General features: G+C 43.8%; 1 protein-coding gene across 2 annotated transcripts in view; it reads right to left on the bottom strand.

The window, feature by feature from the left end:
• The window catches only part of PAPLN (papilin, proteoglycan like sulfated glycoprotein), a 111,474-nt gene that overhangs the window by 21,757 nt on the left and 76,048 nt on the right, over positions 1 to 13,669 (bottom strand). Inside the window, exons 9-16 of one of the 2 annotated variants that reach the window (XM_088471268.1) lie at positions 10,407 to 10,487; positions 9,584 to 9,756; positions 9,236 to 9,359; positions 9,017 to 9,143; positions 8,272 to 8,331; positions 5,530 to 5,737; positions 2,877 to 3,053; positions 1,899 to 2,055 (exon numbers count right to left, since the gene is read on the bottom strand). In XM_088471268.1, the coding sequence (XP_088327394.1) occupies positions 1,899 to 2,055; positions 2,877 to 3,053; positions 5,530 to 5,737; positions 8,272 to 8,331; positions 9,017 to 9,143; positions 9,236 to 9,359; positions 9,584 to 9,756; positions 10,407 to 10,487 (1,107 nt within the window). The remainder of the gene's footprint in view (positions 1 to 1,898; positions 2,056 to 2,876; positions 3,054 to 5,529; positions 5,738 to 8,271; positions 8,332 to 9,016; positions 9,144 to 9,235; positions 9,360 to 9,583; positions 9,757 to 10,406; positions 10,488 to 13,669) is intronic. The other variant, XM_088471269.1, reaches the window with a different exon arrangement.

Raw genomic sequence — 13,669 nt, forward strand, 5'->3', positions numbered from 1 at the left:
ACACAACGATACAACAATAACAGTCCTACGAGTAAAAAATAAAATCTTTATTGTTCACTACATTAGACGGACCTTACAAAAGGGATGTAGTCTGGAAGCCGGAGGTCTAAATGCCGACCGCCGGCTTCCAGACTCGCTAATCCCAGCGTGGTACTAATGACAGGCGTCGAAAGCTCGACGCCTGTCATTAACCATACGCTGGCATACCGACGCCCGGCATAACGGGGGGGATTAGGGTTAGGCACTTGGGGGGGAGGTTAGGGTTCGGCACCTCCTAAGGGAGGGTTAGGGAGTAGAATTAGGTTAGCGATACTTACCTTAGGGACGATCAGGATCTTCACCCTTGCCGGGCTGGCCGGCGGTAATGCCTACTACACTCCTTACAAAAATAGCAACAATGTGATCAATTTAAGATGGCAAAGGGGGATAGGATTAATTGTATAAGCCGTACACGTGGATGGGGGAAATGGTGATAATTGTGTTTTCAATGCAGAGATCAGAAGGAGCAACTGAGAGGAGTTCTGAAGGTAGAGGAATAGTATGTAAAGGCCCCCAAACATCTAACCGGGGATTGCGCGATCCTGTGATCGCAATCCTGTGATCAGTTCGAAAATGCTGATCTGTCAGTCGGAAACGCCGACCGGCGGTCATTGAAATTCCGCGATCCGTCGCATGTTAAACTTGACCAGTGTGCGAATCACGATTATATTTTGAACTTGAACAGCAAATCTGTGAAATCCAACATGTCGGGTTGCAGGATCGTAACATCGCGGCAATCCGTCGCAGATGTATGGGGTCCTTAAGATTGTAAGTAGCAAGTGAGAATTAGGAGATCCAGGCGTATTTCTCCTAAAATGTGTGCTTAGAATAAAAGGATATGGGGGTATCATATGAAGCAGTGCTAACAGTATTATTATTAACATTCACTTGTATAGCACCAGCATAATCTCTAGTGCTTTACAGATACTGGTCAATTAGTCGACAATAAAAAGGTTGGCACAAGAATGTCGACATATTCTGAATGTCGACATTAAAAAGGTCAACATGGTCATTGGGTCGACCATCATTCTGTAGATATGTTTTTAGGTCAACAGGGTTAAATGATCAACATAAACAAAAGGTCACCATGAAGAGTGAATAATTGGTGAGGAGGCATTATAGGAACACCCATGGTTAAAGATTACACACAAAACTTTACTCAGTTCCTTATTAATTGTCTTGGCCAGATGCATAATGCTGCTGTCAGCTTCAAGTCCAAATGCCCAAAGGTAAAGAAGCCACCTGCTTAACATCTGGGAGGTAAATCCCAGGAACATAGTGGTTACATATTTAACTTGTGATGACCAATGACCATCAAGCAGCCTTTCAATGTGACAACACTGACAGTAGGTAGGGGAAGCACGTGTTTGTGTGAAGCCAGTAGGGTTCTCACATATCATATCTGCTTTGTCCTCAGCAGATAGACATCTTAAGAAGAATCCTACCAAACTTTTGCATGTTGGCAAAGTTCAGAGAGAACGCGTTGCTGCAATTGTGGGCTATACAGACAGAGCCAGCCCTAGGCATAATGTCTAGGGCATTTGGAATGCCTGGGGCTCTGTTGAAGAGGCTGGATGGACTCTGGTTCTTGTTTGCAGCTAAGGGAGATGAAGTATTTTTCAAGGGGGAATTGGTAGAAAATGGACAGACTCTTGATATAAAAATATTACAGCTCTACTATTATGTCGTAGCAGCCTGATTCATGTGGACTTTAGTATCTGGGTGTCATTACATAGGTAGTTGTTGGAAACAAAAGCTTTAATTATGAGTTAAGACTAGAAGATGTCATACATATAATATACATATAATCTCCTGTGCATCAGTGGCCTTTTCCATACTGATAGTAACATAGAACTTACGTTGCCGCAGGTGACAGGGCTGCATGTTACAGCTCTCAATAACAGATGGCTTCTCAGGCTCATAGGATTCACACGTCTCTGGTTCATGGAAGTTTCGGTCGTTGTCTGCGCAGATCACCTGGCGCTTTCTGATGCCATTATTACAGCTTTTCGAGCACTGACAGTTGGAAAGTGCAAACATAAAGCTGATATTAGCACATGCCAGGCATTTATTGCTTGCCCCTTTTAACCTCTGCTGAGCTCAACCTCATACGTTTAAAATAAAATAATGCTATCAACGGAGGCACTAACAAAATATCAAAATGATGGACAGCTATTTAGGGAGAGATTGATCAAACTTTCTAAAGAGAACAAGTGGAGGAGGTGTCCACCATAGCAACCAATCAGATTGTAACTATCATTTATCTGATACATTCTATAAAATAATTGATATCCGATTGGTCAGAAGGATTGATAAATCGCCCCTTTAATCTTTGGTGTACATCACGATTCTAGAGGCCTCTCAAGCAGGGGCAAGCTGGGTCAGAGGGGCATCTACATGGAGTGCATAGGCAGCCAGCTGAGGGGCAGGCGGAAAAAGATGCTCCCCGTTCACTCTGATTGTGAATTACTTTAATCACAGCTGTAATGAAGAGCAGGAACTGCACTGCGAGCTGGAGAAGTGAAGGTGGATGTGGAATCCATAATCCTCGCTTTACATAATTTTTTTTGTGTTTAAACATTGATTTTGTTGAAAGTACCAATAAATCTAAAGGTTTAATTTTATTGACTGTCTATATTTGTATTCCCGTGAATGGGCGGGTAGGGGCCCCAGTGCATTGCTTTTGCCAGGGCCTACAATGTTGCTAAGATGGCTCTGATACTAAGTGGATAAAGATAAATATGGATGGAGCTCATAACTAATGCTAGTGAGTAAGTGAGTGGCCAACTCAGCACCAGATATCCTTGTTATGGCATGTTTAATGAACAATTTCCTACCAGGCCCCACTCTCCAATGTGCCAGCCGATTTCCTGAACACAGTTTTCACCAGAGCACAGCTGGCTATCAGATGGCTTGATCTGGAGCATGCAGGCGATATCCTGAACAATGGCCCCCGAGTTTGTTCTGCAAGTTACTGTCCGTTTCTGAATTCCTTCTCCACACTCAGTTGAGCACTGAAACAAAAAGTTTAATTATTTGTTTGGTCTAAAAAATAGGGCAATTAAATAACTTACAGTATATTTATTGCTTTTGTTTTTATTTTAAAGCCCTCTATTTATACTTTATAAAGCAATAAGACATGACAAGAACCATAACAGCCTTACATGCTAAGGCCTATTTATCACATGGCCAAAAAAAGGGAGATTTAATAATTGCACATAATTTTATTTTTTAAATGTAGTATTTTACCAATAAAGCATTTTTTCCATGAGCAGTTATCACTATCCATTACGTAGTAGTCGTTATGTCAACATTCAGTATGTCGACACTAGAATGTTGATATGGTTTGAATGTCGACATTGGTGCTATGTTGACAGTGAACAAGTTGACATTCACAATGTCGACATTACAGGTCTAGGGTTAGGTTTAGGCTGTGGTTAGGGTCAGCATGCATAATGTCGACATTATGACCATGCCAACGTGTCATGTAGACATAACATCCATGTCGACATTTCACACTCAAAAAAAGGAAAGAGGGCAACACACAGTGTAATACATCAAAATAATCAAACATTTCATTCACATGTACTACACTATGGGGCATATTCAATTGAGTGTGAGAATAGCAAAAAAAACCCTGCACCTGTGAGGTTTTTCCTGCAGGTGCGGGTTTTTGCTATTCACTTAGGTGCGTGGTTTTTTTGGGGGGGGGGGGGGGGGGCGCCGGGAGGTTTTTATTCTCACACCTCCAGAGCAAGCGTGATTTTTCCTAAAATCGTTAATTTTAGGAAAAATCTATGGGACTTGTTCTGGCACCCCTGATGGCACCCCCCATTAGGACTAATTAAGCAACTGGAAGTTTCTGACTATCGGTGGCCTCCCCTCTATCTTCTTACTGGAGAGGGGGCTGCTGGGAGTCCTGGGGGCTCTTGAGAAGATCCAGGGGCTGGTGGGAGGTGCAAGGGCTGCTGGGAGATGTAGTTCTCCCAGCGCCCATTCTGGGGGCCACACGGACACTAGGGGGGCACACTGGCAGTGGGGGTCACACACACTCACTCATACACACTTACAAACACCACACACACTCACCCTGCTGCAGAAGAGCCGGCTCCCCACGTTGGATGCAGAAGACAATGCTGCAGAAGGTAAGTAATTATGGACTAATTAAGCTAATTGGAAACTTCCAATTGCTTTATTAGTCCTAAGGGGGGGTGCCGCTGGGGTGCCAGAGCAAGTACCACTGAGTTTTCTTAAAATTAACGTTTTTAGGATAAATCACGCTTACTCTGGAGGTGCGAGAATAAAAACCTCCCGGCGCGCATCAAACAAAAAAACATGCACCTAATTGAATAGCAGAAAACTCGCGCCTGCAGGAAAAACCTCGCAGGTGCGTTTTTTTTTGCTATTCTCTCATCCAATTGAATATGCCCCTTAGGAAGGGACAACAGGATTACTTGTGTATGCCTTGGCTTAACAACATCAAGAGAAACAACTTCTTTATTGTGAAAAGGGAACTATCTTGTGATCATCCTGACAGAGCTGCAAGTGTCTAGTAACTTTGATTCATTGTTGTGTATTCTACTTGTTGGTTGCAGTGGACTCCAATAATGATACACTTTGGCAGCTATTACCTTTTTCAGACCACTTTTCTATGTACTTTCAGTGTCTTGCACATGCAACGGTAGTGTCACAGCAAGAGTGCATACTAGGTTTATGGCGGGGTAAGACAAGTGTGGTAAGTGGAGGAGGCGGGGAAGGGAGGCCCTCTGGTGGTCTAGTGGGCATTCTGCATGTTTTTAGATTTTTGTCCTACAAAGAGATTTGCAAATTGTGAAAATATTAATGGGAATGTTTATATAAATATATAGCCTTACACCAGAAGGTTTGACAGTCCTTGGGTTGAGGTAGTACCTGGGAGTGGAACTGAAGCAGTACCATAAGTACCTAATTGTGGGTGAATTTTGTGAGACTTAGGGGTAAATTTACTAAAGTGAGAGTTTTTAGAAGTGAGTTTCAAAAACTCACTTCAGTAAATGTATCCCTTATTATTGATGTATGCTGTGATGTTACTTTTCCATTTCTGCCAGATGCCTAATTGTGGGTGAGAACCAGTTGCAGAGAGGTTGCGCTTGGGCATTTCCAATGGGTAGTTTCCAAGCATCTGGCTGCACTAATAATATGTACAACTAGTTTATCTTCTTAAGTCACTGTATGAAAAATCAGCACACACTTTCAAAGGCAAATGGAACAGGTGTCCTTGTAGAGACGGGATGCAACCAAACCCTCTGTCATTCTATCAAGCTCGTCATCCAGAGATTGCGGCTTGGACAACCAGTAAAGCCCTTCATACCCCGGCTAATTTGTGGCAACATGAACCACTCAGTGCAGCCATGGATAAGGTTCACCTGGGCCAGAACACACTTTGTCAATTTTACTAAGTAAACCATGACAGAGTTTCTATGGTGATAACATTGACATAGTGCAATTTACCTGTGTCCAGGGTCCTGTGTTCCATTTAGCGCATGCCTTCAAATTGCAGACCTGCTGGGTGGCCGGCTTCTCTGTGAATGTTGTGCACTCTGCATCATTCACCGTCTGCTGAGATGATCTTCCTTCATATGAAACGCAGTACACTGATCGGGTCTGAGTGCCTCCACCGCATGTGGCTGAGCATGGCCCCCACTCACCAACCCTCCAGCTAGAAGTCACATGAAAATGACAAGGGCCCCATAAATGAGTTGGCAGCACCAAAACTTCTGACACAGAGCATGTGGCAACAAAGTTGAGCATTCCATGTACATGTGTTAAGAAGATCTCCAATACAAAACCTGGCAATATGGGCAGGTATCAGCAGGTGGAGATACTAAGGGATGGACAATTAGAATGGTTTCCCTTCTAAATGTGGAATTGTTTATAACGCTCAGGTTGCATGCACTGAAAACACATGGGATGTGTGCAGAGAATAGCAACTATCTGACTTTGTTTTTACTAATCAATAAAATAAAACCTTTGTTTTGTGAATGAGCAACATTATGAACACTATTTTGTCTCTTAAAGATGCTCCCGTTGCTGCAAAATGCTCTGATCAGTGAGTACCAAACACAATACAGAAGGTTTATCCCGTTCCACCAAAGACTTTGTAATGAATCAGTTGCACCAGGCCCCATCTCCATGATCAGCAATAGAAAATGCACCCAATTGTAGCCAAAGCAAACAATCACATTTTGATAATCCTGCACTGAGTTTGATGATTAGATTTTCCACATCTCAGCACATTAGCACAGGGCTAGGCAACCAGCGGCACTCCAGCTTCTGTGGGACAACATATCCCAGCATGCTCTTTCACAGATTTGCTGTCCGTGCAAGCATTCAGGAGCTAATGCTATCTTCAGTCCAGGGGGGCTCACACCACACACCCTGCACCCATATTTTTTAATACTTACCTCTCCAAAGTCCTGCGTCGGCTGTAGCAGCGCTGCACTAAACTCCTGGAAAATGGCCATCGCTGCCATTTTCCCAGTGTTTTGCACATGTGCAGTGGGTAAATCACCAGGAAAATGGCAGCCCAGAGTCTACTGCTGCAGTCAGTGTGCTGCCGGCCTCCCTCCTCTTTTAATACGCCCCTGCGTTAACCACTGTAGCCTATGGACTACATTCCACAGATTTCTTTGGGAGAGGGATCCATAGAATCCCTCCCCAGTGACGTCCGCTTGCACATGTGCTGATGGATGACGTTGCATGGAGGGAGGCAGAAGCAGAAAGTGATCACATATGCCAACACTACTTCTTACTGATCACGTTTCGGAGCCCCTGTCCCAGCGACTCAGGTGTCATACATTCCATGATCATAGATTCCTTATAGCTATGAATTGTAGTGATAAGGAATCTTAATATCGGGGGCACACCACCATTGATAATAAATATGTCCCTTAAAGTGTAGACTAGACGACTGTATTATAGAAATAAAATCCAAACTGGAAACTTTACATATTTTCTTGATAAGAATTTTGGACCATATTCTGAGTTGGACACCGTTGCGCCCGTGTCTGCGTCTTTTGCCAGTATTGCACCTGTGACTTTATGCAAATACAGCTACAAGCGCTTCCCTGGAGTACAAGCGTGGGGCTGAATGTGCAACGACTGAGGGCCTAAAATGGATGTGGACGCAAAGCCGTTGCTGCAGTGTCTTTGTTCGTAGTGGATCTGAGAAGTTATGACACTGGCGGCTTCTCAGATCTGCCACTTGCATACAAAGACGTCGGATGAACATCGGTCGCAACATCGGACTTCTGAGCAACCATGGGGTTGTCCGTCACAAGTAAGAAGCTGGGGCAGAAGACGCTGTCGCTGCCTGCGACCTGTCCCCCAAAACGGTCGCAACATGCCTGAGTTTTAGTCATCACTTCCCTGTTATCTCCCGCAAATGGTCCCTGTCTGTCAGTCACTTCACAAATAAATCTTCACTGCGACCGCCATCACAGGACCATAGCGGCACCTGCGCAGTGCGACTCAGATACATGCGCAGTAGACAAACCATCGGCCAGTTGTGAAAAAAATAAATAAATCAAAACTGCGTCCACTTCTGAGACACCCGCTGTCAGCGTCTGTACATGCTCAAATACCGCCTCGGTCGCACCATAGAGACTTGCACCAGCCTCATGCTAAGTGCAGATTGTGCATCAGGGTATGGCCTCAATGCGAGACCCTGTGCAACTGAGTTCGCAACCACTTTAGCGCCACGATTGCGTCACTCGTCATAAAACACCATAAGAAGGAACATATATCTGGCCGTCTGCATAGCCACCTTCCTGCCACCTCGCAGTCACGCCCAATACATTTTCATGACACTTCTGAGGCCGCGCATCCAAACGCAACTTTGAGTCTGTTACTCAGCTGCGTGCGACATCGAAATAGTGTCTAAAGCTTTCATTGTTGCTGATCAAGAATACAAAATTCTTTAATATCGATTTTGTTTATAATAAGCAATTAAAAAAAACAAAAACCAACATTTGTGAATATGTTACAATCTTTTTATGTACGGTACCAGGATACCGAGTATCCGGGAATTGTTGGTACATATATCCCTATTTCCCTATAGCCTTAGAAGCTAAAGCAAAGCGTCCAACCACCCAGAAGCCTTAGATTTTAGTATTTTCCTTCAATAGACATTACATAAGCCAGTTTGTTAATCCAAAGCAGAACCAGAAAAATGAACATTACTCTCCTATTTACCTGGTCATTTTTGTGTTCACTATACGGCTCCACATTGTCGGCTGATATATGTAAGACATCCTTTTGCACAGAATAAACATGTATGAATAGACATGCAGTTTTTGTATTATAATTACAGCTATATGCACATCAGAAATGTCAGATTGCAGTATAAGATTCAGCTCATAGTAGAGAGAAAGTAGGAGAACAGAAGGCCTGTACCCCAAATGTGATAGAAGGACTCCAAGATAAGAAAGATTACATCGTACTGCACAGAAGGGGGAAAAAGATCAGAAGTGTCACAAACCAGAAGTAAGAAAGATCACGGGATCCGCAGGAGAATAATTACAATGGATCACAAAGGAAGAAGGATCACATTGTGGGGACACCGGGAAAAAGAGGATCAGAATGGTCAGGACCCTGAGGGAATAAAGAAAAGAATTGTTAGATTAAAACTGTGAGAAGGATTCTCAGAGGGTTTAGTAGCTCTAGAACTGTAAGGGATCCAATGGAGCAGGGTTTGATTGGTCAGCACCGCAGGAGACAAGGATCACGTTATTGAAAACCACCAATGAGAAAGGGAACATTTGATCAAGATCCAAAGAGAACAAGGATCAGGTAGAGAGTGAAATACATGCATACATAATTGGCTGTACTGTATACTGAATACAGGTGATACTGTAGCTAAATGTTTCTTGGACAATACTGCTAGAGTATGAACCAATTATGTAAGAATAATAAATCAGCATAAACAAGAGAGTCTTACCTCTTTGTCTGTGGGCATGGCTGAGTGCTGCACGTTCTGTTGCTTGGCGGAGCTTTTGTATCCCTGCACATAATATCTGGATAGGCTTCATTATCTATGGTGCAGAACACCAAGCGGGACTGGTAGCCTGTCAGAGTGGGAAGTCAGGATATGAAAGACATTAATGCAGTCTTATCATAGGATTCCTGTAGAAACAGACCAGCGAGTATGTGCTCTTACCTCCCCCACACTCCGCACTGCACTCACTCCAAGAGCCGTAACTCCACTGATAGTCATCCGTCTCCCCCTGGTTGGGCAGGTAGTACTCATACTGTACCCCACGGTTGGCCTCTTGTCCAATCAGCTGAGTTTCAAAGCAACAATTACAATGATTTAACAAAATATTTCCTGGGATGCCGGCATTACAGCTTCAGAGGGACCGGAATTTAACTCATATAGGATCAGTATATATGAGAATAAAAAAAAAAAAAAGTAAACTATATTTATGAGATCTGTATATACAATATGGCATTTTTGTGGAGCTCTTGTTCCCCAGTCTGATTCTAAATATAAAAGAAAATGACCTACCTCAATAACTAGAGGTTCAGTAGTTGGTCCCCTGGCTGTCATGACCTCAGGTGCTAGATCACCCTCAGAGCCTCGATAGTAATGAAGGATGGTGCTGGCCACATGCAGGGCACGGCCGTATTCAATGGTCCAATGCCCATTCAGGTAATATTCCCCACGTACATTCTTTATAGCTGCAAAGATGGACGCCAGTCACAGATGTCAAAAACAAAACCGAGCAGATGTGCTGGGTCATTTTTTTCAACAAATTGTTTAGAATGCTCGCCAATGTCACTGACAAGCATACAAGAAGACATGTCGTGTCTATTCTATGCTCCTAAGATACTACAAGGACACGTTTGGACATTACTATACTTAAAAAGTTTGTGTATTATGAAGCTAAAACATATACCAAACTAACTGTTGTACTTCTATATAACTAAATATGCCGAGCATTCTGTCAAGTTTATCTTCTAGAGGAAACAGATATTGCTTAGGAGGGTAGTGCTTCTCAGTTACGTGTCATTCTCGGACAGATCAGAAGCCAGGACTTGGTCTAGGTCCTATTAATGCTCTTTACAAACAGCTAATTACTAGATTAATACTTACAGGGCAAAAAGCTAAAATTATAAAGCATTGCATTATATCAGTTATGCCTGCTGTATCAGCAGAGCTAAGCATGCAAGAGTTGCTACAGCAGTGTGTGATGGAATGGGAGATCTAGTTGACAAAACTCTGCTATGATAATACTGAACAAAATGTATACTTTCATGCCTTAAATATGAATATAGTTTTCCTATAATGATACAATTTGCATTTTGCATGGTCACTGTTCTCAATTTACCTAAGAAATTCCTTGTAGGTGCAACTTCCTTAATTTGGATATTGGTAGCTCCAGTTGGAATGGTGAAGAGCTGACTGTACCCTGGGAGATGAATGACACAAACAATAGCAATGGCAGATCAGATCATTTGTTCCTAACACAGAAATCCAAATGTGAGAATAACACAGACAGGGAGACATAAAGGACTAATACTAATGGAATGTGTAAAAAAGAACACAGCAGCCTGCTCTGTACCGGTGATAACTCACCACAATGCTTGTTACCATGTACAACAATACAAATATTAGACAGCAATCAATCTATGTGCATACTGTGGGGGTTAGGAAATGGGTTCTGAGATTATGGAACCAGAATGATTTTGGTGTGTTTCCCACTAATGTAAAGCAGCAATCAGTTATAGGGCAAAACAAGCCTTATGACAGATTGCCGCTTTAAATTTAGCGCCAAACTCAACAAAATAATGCTGGCTCTATAATCCCAGAAACCAATAACATAACCCCCTATGTGTGATATGGTAAAACGGGATACACTAGACATTAAACTTATTTAGTGTAACACTCTAGTTTAATGAGCACCGCTGACTTACAGTGCAGGTAAGAACTGAGACAAGGGGGGTAAATTTACAAGGGGGTAAATTAACTAAAGTGAGAGTATTTAGAAGTGGAGATGTTGCTCATAGCAGCCAATCAGATTCTAGCTATTATCTTCTAAAACAGGCATGTGAAACATTTAATGCGGCCCGACAGTGTGGGCCCAAATACATATTTTATGCGGCCCAGCCCGGATTCCCACCCACTTATTTACTGTGCTCAGCCGGCCTGGCTGCCACGATCGGAGCTCAGCTCCAATCGGGCAGTGTTACTAGTTAAACAAAAACATGGCTGACTGGGGAGCTGCTGTGCATGTCCACCCGCAGCAGCTCCTCCCATAAGCCTTTGTGGAGCTGTCAGTCACCACTGACTGTTCCGCCTCCAGCCCATCTGCGGCACGCCTCCAGCCTTCCATGCACACACAGCAGCCAGGCGCCCCAACAGCCGTGCGGTGGGCCTGGGTGAAGGGGGAGTGGCCTAATTGCAGGAGGCGTAACCACACACCCTTAGTGGGGGGGACATTTTTGCAGCGCCGCTTCGCGCTGGGGAGGGGGGCACTGTGAGCCCCTCAGCTGAGCGCATAGCCAGTGGGGGGCGCGATCAGTGTGATCGCTCCCCCCACAGGCATAGGAGACTGCTGCGGCTGCTGCTTAGCCGCCGCGAACAGTTTCCCAGTGCAGCCCAGCACACAGCAGCATGTGCTGGGCTGCTGTGATGTAAGAGGGAGGGTGGGTGCTACACCGGGCCCGGGCCCCTCCAGCAAGCCCGGGCCTGGGTAATTATTACCCGCTTTCCCCCCCTCTCGGCGCTCTTGACAGCAGCAGCCTGCAGCCCTACACAGACAGAAGTCAAGAACAGAAGCCAGTACCGTCCTCCCAATTCTGACTGTGTCACAGTAGTGTGACAGTCAGTAAGTAAATTTATACTTTAATAATTCTGTCTGCCTGACCAGTGTAAGTGTTCCTAGAATTCTAGTCCCTATAAATGTTGCTATTTTTTTTTATCACAAAAACAGTTTAGACACCCCACATTTAATTACAAAAATGTTTTAATTTAAATATATATATATTTTTTATCTTTTTTGTTTTTTTTACATGTTTTCAAGGTGCCCTCAAAGTACCCCAATATCACCTTTTTCCTACTTTTTTGGTAAATTAGTTTGAGATTAAACTAAAATAGTTTACTTTAAAAAAAAAAAAAAATTTTTTTTTTAAAAGCACAAATCAGCCATTTCACAGCATTTAAAAACCTACAGTACCTTCCTAATGCCCACAAACAGCCTTCTATACAGTCCTGCAAAGGAAATTATCAGTTTTGGGGGGTTCCAGGATGGTCTCCCCACTTATTCATGCACATCTATCACATGTCATTTGTCAGTCGATTAGAAAACCTCCGCTGCAAGTACCGCGAATAGGCATTTTTAAATGGATTGGAGAATTCTCTGGAGTACCCATTCGTGCAAAGTCTGCGAGTTTCAAGAAACAAACCAGCTACTATATTACGTGTTAAAATGTTGGAGTATCTATTTTATATCAATAAACTGTAAAGGGGGTATTAAATAAGGGGCGATGAGTGGTTGCGCACATCACTGCTAATTATGATAACCCAGCATCGCTGATTTCCTGAACACCTCTGTCGGAGCCAAGGGAAAGTCTTCAATCTTTTGGTTGTGAGATGCCAGACAACTCCCAGTCATAGCCACTAATTGAATATACCACCCCTTAGTCATTGCAATGTCATCAATGCATTTTCAGTAATCCAGTTTTTAAAAGCCCCCACAGAGACCACCCCACAGGAGGTGCCACATGAGCTCCTTTTCAGCTTCAAAAGGATTCATGCCTAATTTTAATATCTGATTTATTGCAACAGAGAAAGTGTACCACTCTTTTAATTACAAATTAAAGCTTTTGTGACAATCAATGTTATTTCTTAGTATGGATAAATACACAGAACAGTTACACGCACGCACGCACGCACAAAGTTGTACCACAGAAAGATCATCATCAAGGTTCTAACAGGAAATACAGATGTGTCCTCATACGGGTTGGTTACGGGATCCCGTTGGTCGGGATGCCGGTGGTCAGAATACTGACAGCGGCATCTTGATAGTCAGAATCCCGACTCCTGAAGTTAAGTATGCTAACCCTAACCTTCCCCTATCCTAACCCTCCCCACCCTGCAGCCTAATCCTATCCCTCATCCCCACAGTTTAGCCCTAAACCTCCCCCATGCAGTGTAATCCTAACCCTCCCCCTTGTGCCTAAGCCTCCCCCTAACCCTAATACTTACCGCCGGGATGTCGGCGGTCGGGATTCTGGCGCCTGAAGATAAGTATGCTACCCCTAACCCCCGCCCTTGCCTAACCCTATCTCCCCCACAGATTAGCCCTACCCTCCTCCTAGTGCCTAGAGTTAGGATGAAGATCAGGGCTAGAAACAAAAACCAAATAGTGTCGGCCATTTATGTGTCGACATTTTTTGTGTTAACCTTTGATCCTGTCGACCTTCGGTATATGTTTAGGAAGCCTGTGGACAGAATGCCAACCGCCGGCTTCCAGACAATTTAATCCCGACGAGGGACGAATGACATGCGTCTAAATCTAGACACCTGTCATCTGTCATTTTACCGACGCTGGGAGACCGGCGCCCGGCATCCCGATCGAGCGGATGCCGG

Source organism: Taudactylus pleione, unplaced genomic scaffold, assembly GCF_031769625.1.
Source record: "Taudactylus pleione unplaced genomic scaffold, aTauple2 ptg000113l, whole genome shotgun sequence".
Taxonomy (NCBI): Eukaryota; Metazoa; Chordata; class Amphibia; order Anura; family Myobatrachidae; genus Taudactylus; species Taudactylus pleione.